This window comes from Hyaena hyaena, unplaced genomic scaffold (genome assembly GCF_003009895.1).
Source record: "Hyaena hyaena isolate Hyena2069 unplaced genomic scaffold, ASM300989v1 scaffold_155, whole genome shotgun sequence".
NCBI classification, from domain to species: Eukaryota; Metazoa; Chordata; class Mammalia; order Carnivora; family Hyaenidae; genus Hyaena; species Hyaena hyaena.
In genome coordinates this window covers 2,533,847-2,555,793 of record NW_024080787.1, presented here as the reverse complement: position 1 = coordinate 2,555,793, position 21,947 = coordinate 2,533,847, and the positions used below count along the sequence as shown (strand labels likewise).

Genomic DNA, 21,947 nt, shown 5'->3' with positions numbered 1-21,947 from the left:
TCTGGGTCAGACTGCTTACCTGGATCACCCCAATCCCCACTGGCTCCAGATGAAGGACGCGTCTAACGCTTTCCCATACAATTCAACACCAGTAACAGCTGCGGCAACCTGCTCGAGACACCAGGAAGCAGAGCTGCCCAACATACAAAACTGATCAAAGTGAAAACAGAAAACTCCGGGGGGAGAAAATCCCTTTTCCAGTGGGGATCTCCACCCCCCACTCCAAGCTCAAATGTAAAGTCACTAGCCCACAGAGCTGATAAGCTGGGATCTGAGATTCTGTCCACGCTGAGCGGAGGCCCCGGGCTCATTCGTTACTACCCTGCTGCCCGCCTCCCAGTATAAAAAGGTCTGACATTTCCTTCAACTCTGAGTCATGGTTAGAAGGTTCTACTTTTAATCAGGTGACAAATACTCAAAATATTTTAATCCAAAGGAATTGGGTCAAGCTTTTATAGCCCATAATTGTCAAAGCAAACCCTAATTATTTGACAGATTTCTATAGTTTTGAGTGTCATCATTCAGTTTGTAATCAGATATCAAATTCTCCTTTATTTAAATACTGCACAAGTCTCCCATAACAAATAGTTTATTTTTCTGGTTACTTCATGGGTTACTTGAACTACAAAGTAGCATGTAGAAGTGGTACAGTTGTGATTTTTAAAAGTCCAAAATATTTGGGGGAGAGTGCAAACAGAAGCCTTTCAATTATAAAAAGAATGAGCTTTACAACAGAATCATACAAGCCCACTAAACAGCTTACAACGATTAAGAAACTACTACTGTGTATGATAAGGCACAGGTGTATGAGAAAGACTGGCAAGTTAAGAGATATTCAAACAGCAGCAGATGGGACACCTAAAAACAGGAAAGTCAGATAAAATCAAGTGAAATTGTTTTCACCACTGGATTTTACTATTCTTAGCCATAGTTCCACTAAACATTCCTTTGATTAATGGAAATAAAACTCAGGAGAAACTGTCACATGGGATGAAATTCCTATCTGTCCAAGGGGAAGGTTTAAAAAGAAAGAATTCAGAGCTCAGAAACAGCCTTGCTTCCCCAATTTAGAACCAGAACCACCCTGAAGGCAGTTCTTCAGAGGAATTAACAGTCACCCCTTATACTGTCTAAAATCCTGAGGGAGAGGTGCCTAGGTGGCTCAGTCGGTTAAGCGTCTGACTTCGGCTCAGGTCATGATCTCGCAGTTTGTGGTTTCAAGCCCCGCATCAGGCTCTGGGCTAACAGCTAGCTCAGAGCCTGGAGCCTGTCTTCGGATTCTGTGTCTCCCTCTCTCTCTCTCTCAAAAATAAATAAAACATAAAAATAAAATTTTAATAAATAAATAAAGTGAAATCCTGAGGGAGAAAAGGAGCCGCTTCTGCTTGGGTGAGTCCCTTCTGTGCACCCACTGCCTACGTCTGAAGGGCTCTCCTGCAAATCGGAGGGACTCGCAGCTGGTCAAGTCCAGGCTGGAGCTGGGCAACCTCTGCTCCGCTCCCACGGGCCCGCACTCCCGCTTGGTCCCAGCGTTCCCAACAGCGGATTTCAGCCACCACATAAAGTAGATGTGCAAAAGCCCCCAACAGGCACTGACTGTCCCAAGGGCTTAGATTTCATCATCAATGATGTGCCACGATGTGAGAATGTTCCCCAAAGCCAAGTTTAAGACTGAACTGGGCAAATGGGCACTGTGGTGTCCCCTCCCCAGTCAATGCAGGCCGTGGACGACCATGCCAGCCCTGAGGAGCCCACTCAGCAAGCGTGGGATGGCACTTCTAAGGGGGGATGCACCACCAGGCAAAGGCCTCAGCACGTGCTGCAGAACAGCAGGCACACATGCTGAAAACCAGAGCACATGGCTGGGAATTTGAGAGCTTAAGAGAGACTGTCTGGTACAACCAGAGGACTTTAATGCGAGCCATGGGCTGCAGACCATGCAGACCATGCAGGCCATGCACGATGACACTCACGGAGATGAAGCTGCTGTGAGTGGCCAGAGTGCTTTCCCAACACTGCAGAAGGCACGCACGCCGTCAGGCTTCCCTCGCCCTGGCTCTGCGGGGGAGGCCTAGGGGGCACCCGGCTATAGGAGCGGAGGGCCCACCAGCTACTCCCGGTGTGTGCTTCCCTTGGCCAAGCTCCTTGTCCATTCCCAGGATCTGTCTCAGGTGCCACCCACACCTTCTGCAAACAGAGGCCTTCAGTGAACCACAGGCAAATACTTGAAGCGCTATTCAGATTGCCCAGACTCACGCAGTTTGGCAGTTGATAGCATTTTATATTCTTTTCTGAAGTTTTGCCTCCAAGTCTTATTTTGTCAACACAGTTCTAAGCTATTGAGAGCCACTGATCAGAATTGTTTGTATACTGCTACTGCCTAACGGTACGTCAGACTGAACTGCTGTTACATACATAGTAAAGAAACACCATCACATATTCATCTGCTGCTTAAACGGTCCATTAAATAGGCTTCAAATGAGTTAAGAATTTTCAGAACACACCACACCACCTAGTCTTTGAAATTTTAAAATTTTGTGGTCCTCCTGTTTCTATTAAATACACATATATATAATTGGGGGCGCCTGAGTGGCTCAGTCAGTTGAGCATCCAACTTTGGCTCAGGTCATGATCTCACGGTTTGTGAGTTCGAGCCCTATATCGGATTTGCTATCAGCCTGTCAGCACAGCGCCTGCTTTGGATCCTCTGTCTCTCACTCCTTGCCTCTCCCTCTCCCTCTCTCAGAAACTAAATAAAACAGTATATATATATACACACACACACATACACACACACATATACACACACCCATATATATATACACACACACATTATATACACACATACATACATACATATACAGGGGTGTCTAGGTGGTTCAGTCAGTTGAGTGTCCGACTTCTGCTCAGGTCATGATCTTGTGATCGGTGGGTTTGAGCCCCATGTCAGGCTCTGTGCTGACAGCTCAGAGCTTGGAGCCTGCTTCAGATTCTGTGTCTCCCTCTCTCTCTCTGCCCCTCCCCACCCGACTTGTGCACTCTTTCTGAAAAAAAAATTTTTTTAATTAAAAAAATAAGTATATAGACATACATATAATTGAAAATGGAGACAAAAACCATTACTCTTGACTACAGAATTCTCACCTATATCCTCACTGAGTGTGTTACATGACAGATCTGCCTGCTCGTGAGCCTGCAAGGATGCATGCACGTGGCTACTGTCACTTCCAGATCCATCGGCAAACAGGTTGCTGGTCTAGTGAGAGGAGCACTTTCGGTAAGCCAGACTACAGGGCACATCCACTTTTCAGAAGAGAAAATCGAGGATACTCAGAGCATTAATCCCACATTCCATCAGGGTCCCACACTGTGATCCAAGGGCCAAATCCCTGGCTCTAACAAATGTTACTACTTTTACTGACACACAGCCACACCCATGAGTGTACGTTCTATCGGGGGCGGTCTTCACGCTGAAATGGCAGTGCTGAGTGGCTATCGCAGAGACCATATGTCACGCAAAGCCGAAAGTACAATCTCTGGCCCTTCGCAGAAAGTCTGTGGATCCCTGTATTCCATAAGAAAGCTTGGGAATGGTGCAAACTACAGCCCCGCTCTCCAAGGCTCAGAGCCTGGCAGCAGCTAAGGCTCTGGGAAGGTCTGGAGTAAAGCTCCTCAGCTATTCCCAGTCTCTTAGGAGCACAAAACACTTCTTTGCATGCCTTCTGATTTCTGGAAATATACTCGAAACGTTGGCTTTGACAGAAGATGGACGAGGTGGTGTCCCAACTACCATCACCCAAGAATTAAAGTGGATTAAAATCAGTTCTGCTCATCTTCAACCGCTCACAATAAGGTACATTTCATCCTTACCAGAAAAGGCATACTTCGGCAAAATCGCTTTTAACTCTTTAGTTCTCAAATACGCTAAGTAAAAATACGAAGTCAGCACTTATGCAGCCCCCAGTGATCACACGGCCACAGTGACACAAGTTACAAGTCATAAAAACACAGCCTCCAATGGAGCCGCTGTCCCTTTACAAGTTGTTTCCACAAGGTTTAAGAGTTAGAAGCTCACACTCGAATGTCAAGCAGGAGTGGCTGTCCGCTGTCTGAGTCGGCTGCACTGGGAGGCAGCCGGGGCAGGGTTCCTACTTACCCGTCACCCCTGAGCAACTTTGACGGAGCACCGTTCTGGCCCCTCAGTTATCCAAAAGTCCTCACTTTCCTAACACGTGTACAAATAAGCAAAGTTGAAACCTCCACAGAAGCTTGCACTTTCTATTTAGACAGAACTCAAGCAGAGGGGAGAGGGAGCCCCTGCCCTGTGCCCCCAGGGGGAAGAAGACACCCTGCTTCCCCCCAGAGCTGGTGGCACCCCTCCCCCACAGATCCGCACCTGCTGGAGGTACCTACTCCACCTTGCCACGTACTACGAGCTCCTGAATCCATGATTCGAGCGAATTTCATGTTTATGGACATAGGTTTACAAAATGAATAGACCCAACTATGTAGTTGAACCACCCAGGTTTGGTTCTGGCTTCGCCCTTCGTGTTGTTACTGTGGGCAGATCACCTCCCTCAGTCTGGTTCCTTACCTAGAAGCGGCAGTGCTGGCTCACAGGATGCTGCGAAGACCAGGCTGAGGGGAGGGGGGTTAAAGCACTGGAAGTAAAGCGCTACATATACATAAAAGATCAGCATTTTGTTGTAAAAGGCACTTTGGTGGGTGACTGTATTTACCCCATACTTTCTTTAAATACAGTTTCCTTTGCATTTAAAGGGATTCACATCATAAAGTGTAACACAACTACTTACGAACACTTCAACAGCACAGAATGAAATAGATCGGTGTTCAATTTTCGGAAGACAGTCTTAAAAAACTTTCAACTAACTAAACAGTCTATTTGTTGTATGTAAATCTGGCTTCAATAAAACTGACAAAAAAAAAGTCTACTACTTGCCTGGATATTTATTTCTCCTTCACTGTTAAATCACGAATCCCTGCTGTTGAAACACACTAATAACGCTGTTCTAATCAGGACATATTAAATAAAGAAGTTTCCAAAACACACAGCTAACTACACACTGGAAACACACAACCCTACCTCTTATGATGGGCGCCAAGTAAAGGAAGACTACATTTGTGAGAAAGCGTTGGAGGCTTCAGCTACAACATCTGAGAACGTTAAGCCCAGGGCCGCTCCAGCGCTGAGGTCTGGGGGAGGTCAGCAGCGCGATTTTTCCTTCTTCCTCTTGCTACCTTCCTTTGGGGCACCGGCTCGAGTTCCGCATCCTCTGCGTACACTCCGCAGGAGCCTTCCCGGACCTCCTCAGCCTTCTGAGACCCCCTGCCTGTCATCAGTGGCAACGACACCGAACAGAGATGTCGCCTTACCTCACTGGCATGCTTCCCGCACACCCTCGGTCCCCTGCTAGACTGCGCCCTGCGGGGAGCACCCCGGCGGGTAAGCTCCCCAGTGCCAGCCCCTCAGACTCACGCAATGGGCACTGACGGTTCCCCAGGCCAGTCCCCACAGACAGGTGACGCTTCAAGGCAGTGCCAATCACTCTCGTTTCTCAGGCCACCCAGGCCTCCTCCTACTGCTCCCAAGCCCTCAGCTCTTCCCAAGCAAAGAGCTCCCCTCACTCACATTTTATCACAGACACAGGAAACACCTTGCTGCGCCTGGCCCAACTTGCATCCCCTCACTGAGACCAGGTTGAGTCTCTTACTTTCCCATCTAACCCAATGCCTTTACTCCTTTGACTGTACATAATGGAATTGCTTTGGTCCATTATTTGCTTAATATATATTCTTAAGACGTCTGTCTCAGATTAGGAGTTATAGGAGACAAGGCTGTACCTCGTTTAATGTGCTCGGTGATGATCCCTTCCTTGGCCCCCACGCTAACAGACTCTTGCATGATAACGTGAGGTGATGAATGTATAACCAAGGGAACTCGACATTAAGTACGATCATGAACTTTAGTCTTTAAGTGATTTAAATCAGAGCTTTCAAAAACTTTTTTTGTTCCACATTCGGAAAAGAGCGAGCCCTTATGCCTTAGAAGGATCAACGGGGGGGGGGGGGGGGGGGGGGGGGGGAGGGATCTTGGCCAACTGGCCAAGAGGGAAAAATCATTTCTGATAAACTTTGTTGTGATCTAGCAGCACATCAAGCAAATATATGATCATCCAATAACAGAACTACCCCAAAAGGCCGTTCTTTGGGCTCCATCTTGGAAATCGCTGAATGTATGTAGTTGGACAAGCCTTTCTGTGAAGTCTTGTGTTAGTAATTTATGCCTTGATAGAAAACAAAATTGGCAATAACCTCATTCAACAAGAGAAAAGCTGCAAAGCCATTCAAAAAGTTCCCAGTTTCAAAACGCAAGCTTCAAAGTTGAACTTGCCTGGCATAATCTATCTTTCATACTGTTAAAGACTTTTTACTAAAACATAGCAAGATTAATGAAGCAAAATCTGTTCTGCAGTAAAACGCTGTTCCCACATTTCTGACTTCAGAGTTGATCTGACAAAATAACTCTTATCAACTCTTTATCAATTAACAGAAAAGTATTATTAGTGACTTTCAAGTCCGAAGACACTTATCTACTCCCTGCCCCCAACCTCGTTTAACAAATTTATTTAAACCAGACAAAAATCGGGGAGCCTGGGTGGCTCAGGCGGTTAAGTGTCCTACCTCGGCTCAGGTCATGATCTCATGGTTCGTGGGTTCGAGCCCCACATCAGGTTCTGTGCTGACAGCTAGCTCAGAGCCTGGAGCCTGCTTCGGATTCTGTAACTCCCTCTCTCTCTGACCCTCCCCTGCTCACGCTGTCTCTCTCTTTCTCTCTCAGAAATAAATAAAACATTAAAAAAATTTTTTTGAAAAAATTAAAAAAGAAAACTAGACAAGAATCTCCTTACAGTGGATTTTTTTTATAATTGATTCTTCCACTCCTACAGTAATTTTCTAGGAACTGTATTAAAACTGAAGCCACAAAATTCAAGTTTTGTTTCAACAGTAGAACAAGACTTTTTAAACCATTAGTAGAAATACGCCGGTGGCCACAGAAACGTTTGCACAAGCAGAGCAGCTGTGTCTACGGCAAATCCGAAGGCATTGCTGCAGCAGTATAATTCAATTTGGACCCATTCATTATAAACTGATTTTCAGATGCTGCTACTCCGAGACCCTACTGGAGAAATGCGGGTGCTGCTAGAGACAGAATTGTTCACAGCGGCGCAGAAGTTTTTATTGCAAAGGAAAGGCTCTGAAAGAGGAAATACAACTCGATCATAACGCTACCACGAACCATCCCAGAAGAGCCCAGAATTATTAAATGAATAAAAACTAAAATATTTTCTTAGGCAACTGATTGATGGGATGACCTCACAAAGTTTTCAGGGACTATTTCAAAAAATGCTTTATTGAACATTCTGGCAAAAAAAAAAAAAGTTTTTTTTCTGGAAAAACTGCGATTCCGACATTCCTAACATAATTTTCTATACGTCTACACTGTAAAAGCCACACCGGCTCAAATGGAGATTCTCGCACAAGAGGATCTGCTATTTAACTTTATTTTCAGGTTATACCTCTGAAATTAAACACACCACAGCAACTCTGAGGACGTCCCGCTACCGAAGTTTGGGGTGGGGGAAACGTTACGACTTAAGCGATCTAACAACGAGAGTTTTCAAGAGAACTACTAAACGTTTTCCCAAGGAGCACATTCCAAGAAACTTCTAAGTCCTAACTCCCCGGCTGGCTGCCGCCGCTACGACAGCGCTGCGCACCGCGCTGCTAGTTCAGAAAACACTCTGGGTGCCCCCCTGCGTTGCACTTTTTCCTTCCTACCCATGCATCGTACCCTCCCGCTGTCACCGCTCCAGGCAGCCCCGCGTGTGCCGACGCGCGGGGAGGGGCGTGGAATGCCCACGAAGACCACCCGCACGCTCCGCTTTACTTCTCCTCCGCCCAAGTACCGCTCGCCTTCGGCGCGTGGAGGGCGTCCCCAACTCCGTGCCGGCCGGGAGCGCCGGGGCAGGGCCGGCCGGCTCAGGCCCCGGAGCGGCCCAGCGACAAACTTCCCCTCGGCCGGGCAGGCGGGGTCCCGGGAGGCGGCTGCGCCGGCTTGCGCCTCCGGGAGGGTCTCCCGGGCGCTCACCTGCGGGTGGGGTCCCCGTCCCCCCTCCAGCCTCCCCTCACCTGTGCTGTCATTCGCCGAGAAGCCGGGCGAGCTGAGTTTGGCTCGTTTGGGGTTGGGCGGTCCGTCCAGCAAGTTCTCGGCCATTTTCACCTGCTCGCGGAAACAGCCCCGAGCGCGGGCGGCCGGGCCGGCAAGGGCTCCGGGGCGGGGGGGTGGGCGCCGGCCCCGGCCGGCTGCGAGGGGAGAGGAGCGAGCGCGAGCCGCGAGCCGCGAGCGAGCGCCGAGGGAGAGGGAGGGCGCAGGCCGGGTGGGGGAGGCGGCGGCCAAATCTCAGCCACAGCAACAGCGCCCCGCAGCGCTCACCGCCCGCCCCCGGCCGCCACCGCCGCCGCCGCCGCCGCCGGCCGCGGCCCCCTCATCCCCTGCCCGCCTCCCGAGCGCGACACTCCGCGGCGGGGGCGCCCCGGCGGCCCGGCCGCCCTCCCGGGCCCGGCTGGCAGCGACGGCGCCCGGCCGGGCGGCTCAGGCAGTCCCCGGGAACATGGTGCCGCCGCCGCCGCCGCCGCCGCCGCGCCGCCGCCTCGCTCCCCCCCCGCGCCCCACTTAATTAATTCGCTCGCGGCCCGACGACCGGGGGGCTCCGGGCTCCGCTGCCCGCCCGCGGCCCGCGGCCGCCGCCGCCGCCGTGAGGAAAAACAATGCGCGAAGCGGGGCCGCCGCCGCCGCCGCCGCCGCGGCCCCCCCACCCCCCGTTCCGCCGCCGCCGCCGCCGCTGCCGCCGCCGCCGCCGCCGCCGCCGCCGCCGCGGCTCCGGGAGGCCGAGCCGAGAGGCGAGCGGGGCCGCCGGAGCGGGCGCCGAGGGCCGGGCGGAGCGGGCCGGCCGGGCGGAGCGGGGTGCGCGGGCGGTTGTGGGGCCCGGGACCGGCGGGGCCGAGTAGATCGCGCTCGAAGCCCCGGTCGGGTCCGCGACAAGATGGCGGCTGTTGATTCCTCAATTAAAAAAAAAAGAAAGTTTTTTTTCTTCTCTTTCCAGAGCCTGAACGGGGAGGGGGAGGGGGCGGGGCACGCCGGTGCGTCACCCCCCCGCGGCGTCACCACGCACGGCCCCCGCCCCGCCCCCTCCACCTGCGCCGTCCGCGGCGGAAAGAGCCGAGCGCGCTCGGGCGGAAGGGGCCGAAGGCGCGGCCAGCGTGCGTGGGGCGGCGAGGCTTCCCGGGCGGCGGAGCTGCAGCGCCTGTGGGACGCCCGGCGCCCGGCGCGGCCGCCACTTTTGTTCTGTTTGCCGCCGGGCGGCGAGGGTCTGGGTTGTGGCCTGGCTGCGAGCCGGGCCCCCGGGCGCGGAGTCGGCGCCGGGCCGGGCCCGCCTGTCTCGCCCGGGGACGCTGCCCTATCCTGGCTACACGCGTCCCTGCCCACGGCTCTCCCCCAGTGACCAGGCCAGGCCACTTCCCCTCGCCTGATGCCAGCGATGCGTCGGGGTCCCAGCACGCGAGTATGTGCAGATGGAGAAACTGAGGCAGGAAGTGGCAGGGTCGGGACTCGAACTCTCTCCCGCCAAGTGAAGTGAGGGGGACCCGAGACTCTCCGATGCGACGGGGCTCCCAGGTGCGACACCCTCGTCTGCACGGGAGGCAGTGAGCGCTTCGTCCCGGGCTGGGGTGCGCTCAGCCTGCTTCCAGGCCTGAAAGGCCTCTTACATCAGGGCTTCGGGAGCGCCCCCGCCCAGACAACCACCTGGCACCCCGCAGGGGTTCGGGACAGGCGTGCGACCCCGGGGAGTCCCGTGGAGACCGGCCCCAGGGGCCACTCCCAGCATGACGGTTCCGCAGAACGGTAAGGTGTTCCCATCGGTGCCTTATCTGCTCCTCAAAAATTGCCCGCGCTTCATCCCCAAGTCCTTATCTGAAAAGTATCACCAGCAGCCGGTTTCCTAAGCCAGAAACCTGTGAGTCAGCGCAGACTCCTCCCTCCCTCTCCATGCAACCAGTCTCCCCGCGTCCTTTACCTGCACCTCCCCACCCCGCTGCCCCAGAGTCGTCCTGCGTCCCACGTTAAGTGTCCCTTGGGCTCCACATTTCAACCCACGCAGCACCAGAGTTAACTTCCTGAAAAAAGAGGGAAAGAACTCTGTTTAAAGCAAATAACTCCCACACACAGAGGGGGAAAGAAAGACTGTGCGTATATGGTCTGTAAAGCAGACCAAAGCATGTAGTTGTTTGAAATACAGTATATATACATGTGTATATACCGAAAGGATTGTCCTCCAGTGTCAAGGCTGCGTGATCGTTCTACTTTTCTCTGCTTGTATTGTTCAAAATCTTGAGCTGCCCTCACCTTCCCTCTGACATCTGTCCGGGCCACTTTCCATCCGTCTCTCTCATCACTCAGTCCCTTGTATCCACTCGTCCACTAGGAAGTTCCCATCGCTCAGGCCCTTTCATACTGTTGCAAATGCCATACACTGTGCTGATAATACAAATGCTTTGCAAACTCTAACTCATCCTCTAAGACCCTCTTCAAATGTCACCTCTCTTAGTAAGCCCTCCTAGCCCACTTCAGGACTCCTGTGGCATTTCTGGGCATACAGTCATTTTTTTTTCATCCATTCATGTTTTTATTTCCATCAAATATCCCTTGGGAGTCTCCTCAGGGCATTGCCACTGTGCTAATCTCCTAGGTAAAGAATAAAGAAGTCCCTATATATTCAAGGACACCAAATAGCAAGTATTCAAGAAGTCAAAGTGCACAGTAAGGCAGGAAGTGTATCAAGTCATAGGGTAACACAGGGCTGGCAGCATCCTGTATCTGAATGTGCCAGGAGCATCCCTGTTCCCACAAATCTGTAGGTCCCTTGAGGGCAAGGGCCATGTCTTAGTCATAGTACAGTGGCCTGCAAGAAAGAGGTGTGTAAAATTTGATGAACAAATCAACAAATGAATGAATGAATGAACACTGTCACGTTCCTCTTAGTCCTAGAGGCCTCCAGGCCACTGGAAAGGATGGGCTTCACCTGAGGCAGTCCAGGCCACTCCTCCACAGAAGGCATTCTGTGTCAGGTCACCACGAGGCCTCAGCCAGGGCCTGCCTTGGGTTAGTAGGGACACCACCCAGCCCTCTGAATCCCTCAGTAAATGGTTTACATGGTAGTGGGCACGTGAGCTTGCACCCTCCCCCCACCAGTGGACAGCTATGGCATGGGTCATGCCCTATTTTACAGAGAGGGAAATTGAGGGGACCCAGTTCTGATGACCCAGAGGTAAATGACCAGGACATGTCAGACCAGGCCTGAAACATTAGTCTTCAAACTGTATACCCCATGCTCTTCTTGCCTTGCCCTGCTCAACTCTAAAACATACCTATTCTGCTGCCCCTTTTCCTAGTTCTCTTGGATCATTTTGATCAGTTCCTCTGTTATTTCCTGCTATCTATTTTTTCTTTCCTTTCTATTTCTTCTCCCCTTGGTCTGACTCTTGTCCAAGAACACTGTGCTCAGACATCGATGGGGGAATAGCAAGGAAGGAAGTATGGTTCCTGCCTGCACACTCTTAGCTGGGATCAAGGTCAACGCAGACGAAAGGGACACAACACTGTTAGGTGCCTTCTGTATGCCAGGCCACTCTGCCCCACACTGCACTCAGTCAGCACTTCCCACAATCCTGGAGAGGTCTTTACCATTGTCCTCATTTTACAGGCGAAGAAAGAAGGCCCAGCGGAGGGCCAGTCACCCAGCCACAAAGGCGCATAACTGGCTTGCAAACCGAAAGCTGCCTGCTCTTTGCACAAACTTCACCCTCTCCAGTTTCAGAGGCCGGACAACCATGGAATCCCTGTTTACAGAATGCTTAAGGGCTGAGAGAACAAGGTGGGGGAGGGGCCAGAATTGGAGCAAGGGAATATTTCCGGAGAAAAGTTCATTTGAACCCGTCAACTAATGAGTGGATCAACATAACGTGTGGCATATTTTCCGCCATAGCAGGAATGAGGTACAGATACATACCACGGCATGGATGTCCCTTGAAAACGGTATGCTCAGAGAGAGAAGACAGTCTCCAAAGACCATGTATTGTCTGATTCCATTTGTATAAAATGTCCAGAATAAGGCATATGCAGGAAAAGAAAGATCAGTGGTTGCTGGGAAGAGGGAGATGGTGAACGGCAGCCAAAGGTCACGGGGTTTCTGTTTGGTGTGATGAAAATGTTTTAAAATTGATGGTGATGATGGGTGCACAACTCTGAACATACTAAAAACCATGGAAATCTGTACTCTGAATGGGCGAATTGTATGGTCTGGGAATCGTATGTCAATAAGGCTGGATTTTACCGTGTTGCCTTGGAAGGAAGGAAGACAGGCAAGGAATGATGGAGGGAGGGAGGGACCCCCAGAGGAAGGAAAGAAGTTGGGGGTCCAGTTGGGAGAGCGCAAAGGGGTCTGCTTTGGGGTGCCAAGAGGAAGGGTCAGGGATGGAAGCGGGGGTGTGATGTGACTGGCATTTCCTATCTGGGGGCTGAGGGATGAACCAGCTGGCGAAAAACAGGGACCAAGATCCACAAATGGAACAGAAAAGAGGAAATTGAGGAGGGAGAGCGCTCTCCACTGGCTCAAGCTGCCTCCTGCCTCAGACCCCAGTGGACACTTCACATTCAGTGGGCACAGCCTTCTCCCCACACCGGCTGGTCCTCACAGGCTCCCAATCCTGGAACGGCCTGCCCGTTTTCTGTGGGATTTGGCACAGCTTCCTTCCTCCCCTGTCCTGAACCTTTCATCGCCGGCCCCCGTCCCCTCCCCTCCCCACTACAGGGACTCCTCTTCAATAAACATGGTCTCCACAATTAACCCAGACAACTTATAGAAAATAATAGACACTTACGTCTACATGATTGAGGTTGGCAATGCCAATATTTTGCCACATTGGCTTTAGATCTTTATTTGATTGATTGATTGAATGATTTCAGAAATAACACATCAGAGAGAGAGAGGGCTAATGCCACCATCTCCTGACCCTTCTCCCAAAGTCACCCCTCTCCTCGGGTTACCATGCAAGATGTGTATTTTTATTAGGTTTGAACTATATGAAATTGCCACACTTGACTGTTTTCCCCCCTCCTGTGACAGATTTATATGGTTCATCTAATATGACCTATGCACACAACCATCAATAAAATTCATTTTGAATATTGAGATATTTTACATAAATGGCATATTGTAGGGTTCCTATGGAAATCTCTTCTTTGCACCCAACATTTTCGTTTTTTAATAATTGTTGTAAAATACATATAACATGAATTGAACATCTTTTTTTTTTTTGGTTTATTTATTTATTTTGAGAGAGAGACTGGGGGAGAGTCAGTAAAAGAGGGGAATAGAATCCAAAGAGGGCTCTGTGCTGACAGCAGAGACCCTAATGCAGGGCTCAAACCCACGAACTGTGAGATCCTGACCTGAATCAAAGTCAGACGCTCAACCGACCGAACCACCCAGGAGCCCCTAAAATTGACCATCTTCACCATTTTTAAGTATATAGTTCTATGGCATCAGGAACATTCATGTGGTACAACCAGAATCACCATCTAGCTCCAGAACTTTCTCATCCTCCCCAAATTGAAACTGTACCCATTCCCTGGACAGAGAGAAGGTGAGAGAGAATCCCAAGCAGGCTCCAATACAGGGCTCGATCCCACAACCATGCAATCATGACCTGAGCCAAAATTAAGAGTCGATGCCAACTGAGCCACCCAGGCACCCCTAGAGTTTCCTTCCCTTTTAAGGCTGAATGATATTCCATTGTATGTCCATACCGCATATGGTTTATCCATTCACCCACCGATGGACACTTGGGTTGCTTCACCTTTTGCTGTTGTGAATAGTGCTGCTGTGAGCACGGGTGTACGAATACCTCATAGAAGCCCTACTCTGTATCAGTTCGTTCAGGCTGCTCTAACCCAATACCAGACTAGGTGACTTATGAACAACAGAAACGTATTTCTCACAGTTCAGAAGGCTGAAGTCTAAGATCGAGGTGCCAGAAAACCTACTGTTTTGTGAGGATCTCCTCCTTGGTTCCTAGATGGTGTCTTCTCAGTGCATACCTGGTGGAAGGGGTCAGGGAGCTCTCTGGGTCTTTTTTTTTTTTTAATATTTTTTAAAATTTATTTATTTATTTTGAGACAGAGAGTGCAAGCAGGGAAGGGCAGAGAGAGAGGGAGAGAGAGAATCCCAAGCAGGCTCCATGCTGTCAGCACAGAGCCCAACATTGGGCTCAGTCTCCCAAGCTGTGAGATCATGACCTGAACCAAAATCAAGAGTCTGATGTTTAAGTGACTGAGCCACCAGGTGTCCCAATTCTCTGGGTCTTTTATAACAGCACTGATCCCACTCATGAGGGCTCCACCCCCACAACCTAATCACTTCTTAGGCCCCACCTACTAATACCTTCACCCTGGGGACTAGGTTTCCACGTAAAAATTTTGAGGGGACACAAACATTCAATCCATAGCAACGGGTGTACGAATACCTCTTTAGGATTCTGCTGTCAATTCTTCTGGATATATATTCAGAGGTGAAATTGCTGGACCACGTGATAATTCTATTTTTAGCTTTTTAAAGAACTGGAGCATCTGGGTGGCTCAGTTGGTTAAGCATCCGACTTCAGCTCAGGTCATGATCTCACCATTCACGAGTTCGAGCCCCGCATCAGGCTCTGTGCTGACAGCTCAGAGCCTGGAGCCTGCTTCAGATTCTGTGTCTCCCTCTCTCTCTGCCCATCACTTGCTCATACTCTGTCTCTCAAAAATGAATTAACGTTAAAAAAAAAAAAAGAAGAACTGTTAAACTATTTTCCCCATGGTGGCTGCACCATGTTACATTCCCAGCAACAGTGCACAGTAGGTTCGTTTTCCCACACCCTTGTCAACACTTGCCATTTTCTACTGGTTTTTATTTTTGTTTTCTTGATAGCAGCCATCCTAACGGACATGAACTGGGATCTTCTGGTTCATTCCTTTCAACTTCTACATTGCATTCCATTCCAGGAACAAACCACATCATGTTTATCTCTTCTCTTCCTAAAGCAGTTAGATCGCTTCTACTCTTTCTCTTACCAAACAGGGCTGCAATTCATATTCTTGTACATCCTCCCAACCTGAGACTCCACCTAAGAGCGTCTCCAGGGAGAATGCTGAGGAGCAGATTTCCTGGGTTTAAGGGTACTTCAGGCGGAATTCTGGTAGGAGATGGCACCTGAAGAAGAGACTATCCCTTGGAGGGTTTCATACAGGAACTACTTACAATGTCAGGACAGGTCGCAAGGAAATCATAAGGGACAGGGCACCAACTCGGGGGCTAGTAGCAGAGGAGCTGGTACCACTACGGGGACAAAGGAATGCATGTGGAAAGGAATGCCTGCTAGAATTAGGAAAGAAAGAAACTGTGTGGAGATGGCCGTCTTCAGAGAATTCAGCTGGCTGGAGGTGTCCCTGACCACTCTCCTTCTTTCTCCCTCTCTCTTTTTTTACGATTTTGTTTTTAAGTAATCTCTACACCCAATGTAGGGGCTCAGACTCACAACCCCAAGATCAAGAGTTCCATGCTCCTCTGGCTAAGCCAGCCAGGCTCCCCTCTCTCCTTCTTTCTCCTTCTCTCTCTTCATGCCAGGCTGCCCGCTGGTGAATCCAAGCCCAAGGTCATTGCAGCCTGTTAAGCTGAGCCCCCGGAGGCACAGGGCTGGGTAGAGAGGGCTGAAGGGTGTCAGCTGGAGGGGGATACGAGAGATGTATGGCACATAAGGAATAACTGTCTTCAACTCTAGTAGGAATTTGCATTGTGCTTTCCAGAAATGATTTTTATCAATTTACATGCCCACCGGCGTGGTACTGGGATCCATACTCCCACATCATTGTCCATATTGGCTATTTATCAGACTTAATCATTTTCCCCCTAGTCTTTAGGGATGAAATGGTGCTCACTATAATTTTCACATGCGGTTCCCTAATTACTGATGATGCTGAGCATTTTTATATACTTATTAGTTGTTTGGAGTTCAATATGCTGTGAACGGCCTTTTGCTTGTCTACTATTTGGTTGTTCATCTTTCTCTTATTCATTAACAGGAGTTTCTTCTTTTTTTTAATTTTGGATGCTAATCTTCCAAGAAAACAAAGTAAGTTGAAGATGTTTTCTCTTGTCTGTGGCTTATCTTTGCACATTTAGTGTCTTTTATAGTCTCCTATGTCTTTCTCCTAATAATTTTATAGCTTTGCATTTTCCCATCTACATTTGTATATGGTTTGAGGTAAGGATCAACTTCTTTTTCCTTGCAGAAAGATGGTTTTATCTATTGAATGCTCCATCCCTTTCTCTTTGATTGTAACGACAACTATTGTCTTATTCGAACTTCCTCTTTATTCTATTCAATTGGTCTATTTGGATTTCCCTGAACCACTATTACAATATTTCAAACATTTCAAATTTAGAGTAACTCCTGATACCTGGTAAGGAGAGTGCCCCCACCCCTCTTCCTTTTCCAAGTTGTCTTGACTCTCCCTGGCCATTTACTCTTCACTATAAATTTTAGGGTCAGTTTTTCTACAACCATAAAAAAAATCAGAATTTTTATTGAAATTTCATCAAATTTGTAGATTAATTTAAGTAGAATCACCATTTTAAAAATAGTGAGCCTTGGGGGCATCTAGGTGGCTTAGGCAGTTGAGTGTCCAACTCTTGATTTTGGCTTAGGTTATGATTCTAGGATCAGGGGATTGAACTCCCTGTTGGGCTCCATGCTGAGCATGGAGTCTGCTTAAGATTCTCTCTCTCTCTCTCTCTCTCTCTCTCTCTCTCTCTGCCCTTCCTGTGTTAGAGTGCATGCATGCTCTCTCTCTCACTCACTCTCTGTCTCAAATAAATAAATTAAAAAAAACAGTGAGTCTTTCTGCCGATTAGCAAACAAAATGAACACATCACACAACACTATGGCATGTAATTTGCAAAATCCAAATTCTAGTAAGAGCTGGAGGAAACACAACTTAGTTTTCCTTAACAAATAAATTTCAAAGGAAAAAAAGAATAAAGTAGATGAAAAGAGATCCTACAGATTAAGAAATTTAAGTAATATAACAGCAATTGCCTGTTGTATGGACCCTGATTCCAGCAAATCAAAATGATGAAACAGTTGGAAATTAAAATGCCGACTTGCAGTCAGAGAAGGACAGATATCACATATTTTCACTCATATGTGGAAATTGAGAAACTTAACAGAAGACCATTGGGGAACGGAGGGAGAAAATAGTTACAAACAGAGAGGGAGGGAGGCAAACCACAGAGACTCTTAAATGCAGAGAGCAAACTGAGGGTGGATGAGAGGTGGAGGAGGAGAGGGGAAAAGAGGTGATGGGCATTGAGGAGGGCACTTGTTGGGATGAGCAGTGGGTGTTGTATGTAAGCCAATTTAACAATAAATTATATTAAAAAATAAAAATAAAATAAAATAAAGAGAATATTCTTCACTTGAAAAAAAAAATACTGACTGGTATGGAATAATATTAAGAAATTGATGCTGGTGTACCAGGCCTTCTTATTTGGAAAAGCATGTGACTCTTGATCTTGGGGGTCATGAGTTTGAACCCCATGTTGGATGTAGAGTTTACTTACTTATAAATAAATAAATTTATTGTATTTTTAAAGTTTATTTACTTATTTTGAAAGAGAGGGAGAAAAAGAATCCCAAGCAGACTCTGTGCTGTCAATATAGAGCCCAGCATGAGGCCTGAGCTCACAAACCATGAGACGATGACCTGAGCTGAAACCAAGAGTTGATGCTTAACAGACTGAGCCATTCAGGTGCCTCCAAATAAGCAAATCTTTAAAAAAAGAAGTTGATGGTAATTTTCATGTGTGATAATGATGTTGTGATTATATATTTTTAAAACAGTCCTTATATATTAGAGGCATAGGCTGAAATGTTTGTAGATGGGATAATATGGTGTCTGGGAGGAGTCGATGGGAAACGTATGGAACTAATCTCCCCAGAAATGGACAGTTACATATACTGAGTGATGGGCACACAAAGATTCATCATATGATTCCATTTATTTTTGTGTATTTTGGAATTTCCATAGTAAAAAGTTGCTAAAATATTTTTTATTTTTTTAAATGTTTAGTTTTGAGAGGCAGAGAGAGAGAGAGAGAGAGAGAGCAAGCAAGCAGGGGAAGAGCAGAAAGAGAGAGGGAGACACAGAATCCGAAGGACGCTCCAGGCTCTGAGCTGTCAGCACAGAGCCCTATGTGGGGCTCGAATTCATGAACCATGAGATCATGACCTGAGCTGAAGTTTGAAGCTTAACTGACTGAGTCACCCAGGCGCCCCCCTCCTCGAAAAGTTTCGAAAATTTTGAAAACTTGAATCTTTCTATCTGCAAACACGTTATACAGTTCATTTATTTAAATTTTCTTCTGTCTTGGATTAGAGTTTTATAATTTTTTCTATAAGGTCCTGCAAATCTTTGGCTGATCCAACAAAATTGCCAAAGTCTCTCATTAGTTCTAACAGTGCTGATAATTTTTTCTCTAGAATCTCTTGGATTTTCTGTGTAAGCCATTAACTCACATATTAAAAAAGAAAAGAAAACAATGGAATTTTGTTTCTTTTATCCAGTACTCTTAACTTTCATTTCTTTGTCTTGTTATATACATGGCTGGCTAGGACCTCCAGAATGGTGCTGGATACAAATAATAGATGCTTCTATGTCTTGTTACTGACTTGAGTAAGAATTGTGTTTTCAGGGGGCAACTGGGGTCCCCTTAATGGTGTTTTCTCTGGATATATTCTTTCCATAAATTTGGTGAGCCAGGCACACTGTATTTGGGATGCAAGGGCAGATAAAACAAAGGTCCCTACCCTCACAGACCTTACATTCCAATAGGCAGAGAGAGAAGATGAACATTATTAATGAAAAATTAATAAAAAATATTAATTTTCTCAGCATTTGTGAGAAGGTGATAAATACTATGCAGAATAGAAATGGAGTATGTTAGGGGCACCTGGGTGGCTTAGTCGGTTGAGCGTCTTACTTTCGCTTAGGTCATGATCTCGTGGTTGTGGGTTCGAGCCCCGCGTCAGGCTCTGTGCTGACTGCCAGCTCAGAGCCTGGAGCCTGTTTCAGTCTGTGACTCCCTCTTTCTCTGACCTTCCCCTGCTCACACTGTCTCTCTCTCTCTCTCTCTCTCTCTCAGAAATAAATAAAACATTAAAAAAAAAAAAGGAAATGGAGTATGTTAAAGAATATCCATGGGGAGCCTCGGTGGCTCAGTCGGTTGAGTGTCTGAGACTTCAGCTCAGGTCATGATCTCATAGTTCGTGGGTTCAAGCCCATGTTGGGCTCTGTCTGACAGCTCAGAGCCGGGAGCCTGCTTCAGATTCTGTGTCTCCCTCTCTCTCTGACCATCCCCTGCTTTGGGCTCTATTTCTCAAAAATAAATATTTAAAAAATTAAAAAAAAAAAAGAATATCCAGCATGTCCATACAGGTGGTGGAGTTGGGGGGAGGTTCAAATTTTTTTTAGTAAACAAAAATACCCAGTTTACTTTTTTATATTAACCCTTCCAATTTATTAGGATGTATGTGGGAAAATGTCATGCTCTTTCATAAAATTCCCATTATTTCTCTTCCACTGGCAGTGCCTGCCCTGTCACAGCCTCTGAATTTCCACAGTCCTTTGTGTATTCTCTCTCTCTCTCTCTTTTAAATTTAAATCCAAGTTAGCTAATGTATAGTGTAATAATAATTTCAGGAACAGAATTTAGTGATTCATCACTTATATATAACACCCAGTACTCATCCCAACAAGTGCCCTCCTTAATGCCCATCCCCTATCTAGCCCATCCCCCCACCCAACACCCTGCCAGCAAGCCTCAGTTTGTTCTCTATATTTAAGAGTCTCTTATGGTTTGTCTCCCTCTCTGTTTTTATATTATTGCATTACTAGGCATTTATCCAAAGGATACAGGAGTGCTGATTCAAAGGGGCACATGCACCCCAGTGTTTATAGCAGCACTATTGACAATAGTTAAAGTATGAAAAGAGCCCAAATGTCCATTGACAGATGAATGGATAAAGAAGATGTGGTACACACACACACACACACACACACACACACACACACACAATGGAATATTACTCAGCAAGCAAAAAGAACGAAACCTTGCCATTTGCAACACAGATGGAACTAGAATGTATTACGCTAAGCGAAATAAGTCAGTTAGATAAAGACAAATATCATATGATTTCACTCGTATGTGGAATTTAAGATACAAAACAGATGAACGTAAGGGAAAGGAAGCAAAAATAATTTTATTTTATTTTTTTTTTAAATTTTTTAAATGTTTTATTCATTTCTAGGAGAGAGAGAGAGAGAGAGAGAGACAGCGTGAGCAGGGGAGGGTCAGAGAGAGAGGGAGTCACAGACTGAAACAGACTCCAGGCTCCGAGCTGGCAGTCAGCACCGAGCCCGACGCGGGGCTCGAACCCACGAACTGCGAGATCACGACCTAAGCGAAAGTCGGACGCTCAACCGATTAAGCCACCCAGGTGCCCCGCAAAAATAATTTTAAAAAGTGAGGGAGACAAACCGTAAGAGACTATTAAATACAGAGAGCAATTTTAAATAAGAGGATGGAGTCTGGCTTGCCGAGAAAATGGTACTGGAGCAGAGACCTGCAGGAGGAAAGAAGTGAGTGTGTGAACTTCCGGGACCTGGGGGCACCATGAGCTTGTAGCCGTGTGGCATAGATGCCCTTGACCATTTGCAGAGGAGAGAGGGGGCTAATGAGGCTGGAGTGGCTGGGACAGGCTAAGGTAGAAAGAAGCGAGATGGCAGAGGAAATGGATGGGTGCGAGCCCACGGTGGAGGTGCTGGCTGCATTCCTGGACCCCCTCCTTTTTGTTTAAGCTCATCCTCTATGCATAGCATCCTGACTTTAACAATACTTAGATCCTCCGGGGACCTTCGTGAATGCTATCTCTCCTCATTGCTCCTCACCCCTGCAGGCTCTTCCTTCCCCTCTTACCCACCTTAAGTTGACATGGTCACTGTTGCGGACACCATGCTGCACACAGGTTCCCTTTTTCTCGTTGGCATTGTTGACACCCTCTCTGGGCAAGGCCACCACGGGTTTACTCAACCCCCTGCCTGCTCTTCATTTGCACGCAGAACCACAGAGGCTGGGAAGAAAGCAGGTGGTGACACGGACTGCTGTCCCCTTAGTGACCCCAGACCTTGAAAGGGTGCTCACTGCCGCTGGGCAATCATGCTGTTCCACAGTGGAGGGCACGGCCCCCAGACCCCAGTACCGCCTGCCCTGACCCCACCCTCCCTCCCAGGTGAAGGTGTCGTTCTGCTCTGCTGAGCAATCGAACCCACCGGATCTGCCATAAGAGAACCTCCACACGCCCCAGGGGCCCAGCCCAAAGCACATCCTCCCAAGAATTTACCTTCTTGCTGGGACAACCCCTCCGTCCGACCCCCCCCACCAAACCTGCCTTCTTTATACCTGCTAAGCACTCACCACCCCGGAAATCTCTCCAGGCCATCACCTTCCCCCTCTCCAGGGAATCCTTCCCTTTAGCATCTAAATGTGCCCTCACTTCTCCACTCTTAAAAAAAGAAAAACAGGGGTGCCTGGTGCCTCAGTCAGTCAAGCGTCCAGCTGACTCTTGATTTTGGCTCAGGTCATGATCTCACAGTTCATGAGACCAAGAATCACATCAGACTCTGAGCTGACGGCACGGAGCCTGCTTGGGAT

The 21,947-nt window shown here is 48.1% G+C and overlaps 1 protein-coding gene across 1 annotated transcript in view; it reads right to left on the bottom strand.

Annotated features, from left to right (window-relative positions):
- The window catches only part of LOC120236454 (CREB binding protein), a 130,303-nt gene extending 121,801 nt beyond the window's left edge, over positions 1 to 8,502 (bottom strand). Inside the window, exon 1 of the mRNA XM_039239260.1 lies at positions 8,212 to 8,502. Within this exon, the coding sequence (XP_039095191.1) occupies positions 8,212 to 8,296 (85 nt within the window). The 5' untranslated portion in view covers positions 8,297 to 8,502. The remainder of the gene's footprint in view (positions 1 to 8,211) is intronic.
- Positions 8,503 to 21,947: the final 13,445 nt, after the last annotated feature.